Source organism: Pollicipes pollicipes, unplaced genomic scaffold, assembly GCF_011947565.3.
Source record: "Pollicipes pollicipes isolate AB1234 unplaced genomic scaffold, Ppol_2.1 Scaffold_4295;HRSCAF=5057_pilon_pilon_pilon, whole genome shotgun sequence".
NCBI classification, from domain to species: domain Eukaryota; kingdom Metazoa; phylum Arthropoda; class Thecostraca; order Pollicipedomorpha; family Pollicipedidae; genus Pollicipes; species Pollicipes pollicipes.
In genome coordinates, this window is record NW_023596461.1 from 28,396,689 (window position 1) to 28,402,611 (window position 5,923).

Consider the following 5,923-nt stretch of genomic DNA (forward strand, 5'->3'; position numbering starts at 1 on the left):
GCCGCCCGCTGCGTACCGTGGGATGGAAGCGGCCAGCCTGCGTTGCTGTCCGGCCGCCGGCGGCCGGTGCTCGGTCGTGGACTGGCGCTGGCGCTGTGATGCGGCTGGCGTGCACGGATCGCAAGCGTTTGAATTGTGGGGCTGTGATCCCGTCCGGTTGTGATGCCTGGTTTGAATGGTGGGGCTTTGATTCCGTTCGGTCGTGATGCCTGGTTTCTTGAGTATGCACCGACGGCGCTGCACTTGGATAACTTGAAGGGTGTGCACGTCGGTAGTAGCGTGATGTCGACGTGCTTTTAATGAAGTGTCGCTGGTGCTGTGATGTGGAATACTTATGTTGCTGCTGAGTGTCGATCCCTCGCGGCGTTCGGGATGTCCTTTTCTGGAATGCTATTCGATGCGAAACGCCTTCCGTGCGGTCTTGTTACAAGATATGTAAGGACTGTGGTCTCCAACGCTGTACGATGCTAGATGAATTGATGATTTTCGCTGTTTATGTTGACGTGTTTTTGTAGGTGCACCTGGCATATGCCCTCAATGTGGCCCGATAATAGAGTCATAATGGAATGAGGTATGTAGCGCGGATTAGTCCAAATGAGTTCAATGGTAGATGGTCGATATCTTCCAAGGCTTCTCTCGCCTTAGCTGTGCCGGAAAATCACGAAAGATGCGTAAGCACAGTCGTAAAGAAGTCACTGCGGGTGTTTTCAACGGAGAATTGTTGCTGGATTGGAACCGTCGAAAAGTATAATTTGTCTGCAAGTAGCACCTTGGCCTCGAGCCTTTTGCGAAGGCTGCGTCACGCTTCGAATTTAAACGTTATGAAGCTTTCATGACGTGGACATCGTATGACGGGAACTTTTGTTTTCCAGGCGTTATTCACTCACATGTTCTACATCGCAAACAGGCGTTGGAAATTTGGCTCCCTCTTCTCTTAAATGGTATCGTAATGGATGTTGCCACCAAACTACTTGTTATGCGTCAAACTTGTAATGATGCCCGCTGTCCAGACAGCGAAGCATCAGATAAAGTTTGTGTAACGATCGCGTGTAACACATTGTCGTCATAAGCTTTTGTCTACAAGGCTGCTCGATAAGCCATTTCGGACGTTTCCCCAGCTACTAACTGCTCAGAAGTCCTCTGTGTTCATGGCAGGCCGCAAAAGTTGATTCACTAACGTGCTGGAATTTTTAGAGACTAGATACTATTATATGCACCTCATGAATGCGATTATGCTACCTCTCTCTGAAATTGAATGCTTATCTCACAAGCAGTTCGCCAGCAAGCAATATATGGGCATCTTCTGAAATACTTTAGACCTGCTTTAGCATTCGAGAGACCGGGAAAATGTTCGTGAAGTATTCCAACTACGACGGCGTTTTAGGCCATATTTTAATGACTACGACATACGAGTTTACTCCATTTTGTCGAGGTCAACCGGGCGAAAGGCGATCATTACTAAAACGATAAATGATTCATTGTCATGCCCCTATACAACGCACCATAAGTCTGATTGGCATTGCACGTTAATTAACAACATTCTCAACCCTCCTAGTCGTGGAACACCGCAATCTATCCCGACATCTGATGTGCTGCTTCATCACATAAATATTCAAGATATGAGGCAACAAGGTCACTTCACGGACGATTGGGGCTCCAAATTTCGAAGACGTTTTTCGTTGTCTCGGTGGTTTATTCAGGAATAGGTTGAATTTTCCGCGGACTTCGGCCTTCGGGGTTTTGGCGAAGGCGTTTCGGTTTCTATCGCACCTTGAAAGCGCGCCCGGGTGGCCGGTTGGATATTCTTCGTTCGGGTGGGGGAGGGGGAGGGGTCATTTTGACTCCCCCTTCAATCTCAGGACCTAAGTGACTGGAGACACGAAACTCAGAGAGTGTATTAGCCTTCACGTGAACTCAATTAGGTCAAATTTTGAGATTCTTAGGTCATGACCTTCGGGTCAAATAAGGTCAAACAAGATCAAACTCAAAGATGGTCTCAAAAGTGTCCCCAGAACTTAGATACCTGATCTAAGCAAAAATAGAATGTCAATCTAAGGTCAGTGACCTTGTTTGATCTTTCGGAGGTCATGGTGACCAAAATCACAGAAGACTTTTGAGTTTTGCATTTTAACAAGCAGCAAAGATTACGCTAGGCGGTGTGTACCTAAAAACGAAATCTTGACCAGGGCTTCTTTAGGTCAGTGACCTATTCTGACCTTCAAGAAATCCAAGGAAGATGTCTCATGCGATTCCTGTTATCAATAAATTCAAAATAAGCACCAGAAACTACCGCTTGCAGCAAGCTCTAGAGTAGTAAAATAGGTTGGTTTTCACCTTGGTCAGACCTTTATACCTGACCCTAGGTCAATGCAATTTGGTCATTCAATTGTGTTGCCTAACAAAGTATATTAGACGTGTATGGCTTGGTGTAGCACTCTGTTGTTGCATCAGATTGAACGATTCCCTAGAAATTAACCGCTGAATCACTGGTCTGACTTTGACCTGCTGTAGGTCAGCAACCTTACAAGGTACATCTAAATGTTTGATACTACACGATCCGCTACTCAAATGTCTACAGTTGTGCAATATTTGGTGTGGGTATGTCGCACCGTTCGGAAACCATTCCGGAAAAACCCTCTGGGGGGAGGGGGTCAATTTGACCCCCCACCCGAGCGCGTGTTAACTGAGACATTTCTGCCACCACTGATTTTGATAGACGGCGTATCTGGGGTGCCCAGTCGGGGAGTGGAGGGAACTTACACGGCAGCTGGAGGGACCTTAGGCGGCGACAGAGGACGTTTAGATGGCGGCAGAGGACGCTCAGGCGGTGGTGGAGGGCGCAAAGACAGTGGTTAAGGGTATCCAGGGGCCCCATGGGTATAGTTTTGAACAAAAATAAGCTCGGAGGTTGAGCCATGAAAAATAGCTAAGCCCCCCCCCCCCCATTTGACACATTTCCTCCCAAAGTTGGGTACTGGAGCCCCTCCAACTAAAAGGGAGCTGCACTCCAGGGGAGCCTCGCCAGTGGATGCAGCGAGCCGCCAGTGGAGGCGCACCGGCGTGGCTATATAGAGGGCGCCGGGCGGGCCGGGCGGCAGGTCGCGATGCCGACTGGACCGGGGCGGGCCGGCGACCGAGCGTGTGTCATGGCCCACCCGGTCCTCAGGCGGCTGACCACTCCGCTGCTCACCACGGCCGCCGTCGCCATCGCGGCGGTCCTCCTGCAGGTCTGTGCAGCGACGCCGTGCGATCCCGTGACGTGGTGGTCTGCGCTGTTCTGGATTTCCCCGAGATAACTGCTGACGTTTGAGATGAGTCCCGCATATCCCGCATATGTTTTAGAACGTCCATTTGTTGTGTTAACTACTCGGCATGCAGCCATGAGCGCACCTCTCACTGGGGTCGGTACGGCCGGGATCCCAGTAACGTTTAAACATATTTGGCTGTTCGTGTGTTTTGGCGATGTAAAATGGCACACAAAAGAAATGATCCCGAGTCACATTTAAAGGGTGGTTCTGTCTATGCATGCAGCGCATGCTTCCAAACACGCTCACAAAATTAAGTTTCCTCAGTGAGAGTGCCCGCATGCTGCATGCAGCTGAAGAGCTGTACGTTTCGTCCTTTGCTTTACGTGCAACCGCATTTTAACAGCCCCGCGATGCTGTATCCATTTGTGTTTTGCATGCCGTCGGGTTTACTTCATGACAGATTCTGTCGGCTGCACTGGGGGGTGAGGTGGACACCACGTGCCCCGCCGGGCAAGGCCTGTGGCCGAAGGGCACCAGTGACAGTGACAGGACGCAGCAGCTGGAGAACGCCACACGGTGGCTGCACGACCTCGTCGAGCCGGGGCGCATCAAGGACAATCTCAGGTAACGCGCGCCTCCTTCCGGCTATAGACGACATGCCACGCGAACCGTGAGCGTTTACATTCCATGACTTTTCCCTTCACAGCCGCCTCTCTTCGAAGTGTTTACTGGACGTAAGCATCTCTTTAAAAGTCGTTAGCCGAACGTGACCTGTTGAATTCGCAATTTGTGCGTAAGCACTGAGCCAATTCTTAACAGCGACCGACCAGGTTTTGCATAATCGAATGATTTTGCATGCATATGGCGTGACATCTATAGAATGCTGAACTATTTCGTTGATAAGTAATTTTGCGGAACGTACCGTGCAGTGCGTCTAAATGCACAGAATGCCCCTTTGATTCAAATTAACAAGATCCTTTACGCCCCATAGAGCTCAATAGAGTTAGTCGGTCTATACAAGTGACTTTTATGTCAGATATTGTTTTCTTCCTAGGATAAAACCGATTGAACGAGTCGACACATTCGCCGTGGAGCTTCGTGACGACTGCTATTGAACCACAAGTAAAACGTTTAAAAAACGGCTACGTGCCGTATTAAAACTATCAGCTGACTTCGTTTAACAGTATGCGATCAATTAAAAGATCTGTTGCAAGTATGTAAAACAGGATATAAAACATACACAGATGTAATATTTTGCACCATTATAGACCATAAGCTTTCCAGACACAACACAAATTACTTCCACACATGGCATGATACAAACTACGAAGTGTTATGCGTCAGTGCATCTATGCAGTCAGACTTCAGGTCAAGTCTTCCGCGTGGCTATGCAAGGACATTTGTGATGGGTGGTCAAGAATATGTCATGACATATAGAGATGATTTTTGTTGGGCAAAAATTTGGGTAGACTTCGTACTTTGAGGTAAACGCCGTCCCTGGTTGTAAATTTCTGGAGCGCTCACCGATAGCATTGCTCCTTGTTGGCTTTTGTCGTCTCTAGGGTGTTCACCAAGCCAACCGATCCAATCCCGCCCTGAACACGTTTTTTTATTTTTATCATGCATGTGGATGTGTCACTGTCATGGCGGTATGTCACTTTCATGCTGGTGTGTTACTGTCCTGCGGGTGTGTCACTGTCATGTGGGTGTGTCACTGCGGGTCTGTCAGTCCTGCTGGTGTGTCACTGTCATGCTGGTGTGTCACTGTCGGGTGGGTGTCACTGTCATGTGAGTGTGTCACTGTCATGCGGGTGAGTCGCTGTCATGTGAGTGTGTCACTGTCATGCTGGTGTGCCACTGTCACATGGATGTGTCACTGTCATGCTGCCAAACCTGGCGACGCACGGGCTGGAATTTAATGCATATGCCACTCATGTGATTTTTCAGCCAGTTGCAATGCTCTAAATACACAGGGTCGCCTGGTAGTATCAATACAACACTTGACCTTTTCTTTGAAAAGCTTTGCTTGTACCATTTACAGCAGTTGAAACGAAGCCGCACGGCCGAATAGATTACTAATATGAGCAAAGGCTACATGATATTCACGCAGAATGCTCTTAGTTTACACCTAGGAGTCTATCGGAATAGCGAGCAAAAAAGTCACGTCCGGTGTTTTCGGGTCATTTTGGACGATTTTAGTGGGACCTGACAATGCCATGCTCTTACGCGTGCTCTATACACTAGACGGCCTCATCCGATCGGCGACTGTGTAAACCCGCCCCGCTGGTGGCAAGCGCCCGGACCATTAGCATAGGTCCTCCACTTAACATCGTATGCTAGCTATACCCATGTAGACACCCACTATATAGATATAGATATAGATATAGATATAGATATAGATAAGATATAGATATAGATAGATAGATAGATAGATAGATAGATAGATAGATAGATAGATAGATAGATAGATAGATAGATAGATAGATAGATAGATAGATAGATAGATAGATAGATATATATATATATATATATATATATATATATATATATATATATATATATATATATATATATATATATATACATATACATGTAAAAATTGGGCGTCTATGTGTATATATTTGATCAGTATAATATATGTATTATAAATATACATAACATGCATAATCAAATAT

At 47.2% G+C, this 5,923-nt stretch overlaps 1 protein-coding gene across 1 annotated transcript in view; it reads left to right on the forward strand.

The window, feature by feature from the left end:
* Positions 1-3,104: 3,104 nt before the first annotated feature.
* Positions 3,105-5,923, forward strand: part of LOC119097391 (glutamate carboxypeptidase 2) — a gene marked incomplete in the record, with an annotated part of 45,879 nt that continues 43,060 nt past the window's right edge. The window contains 2 exon segments of the mRNA XM_037220435.1: positions 3,105-3,227; positions 3,709-3,872. Of these exon segments, the coding sequence (XP_037076330.1) occupies positions 3,105-3,227; positions 3,709-3,872 (287 nt within the window).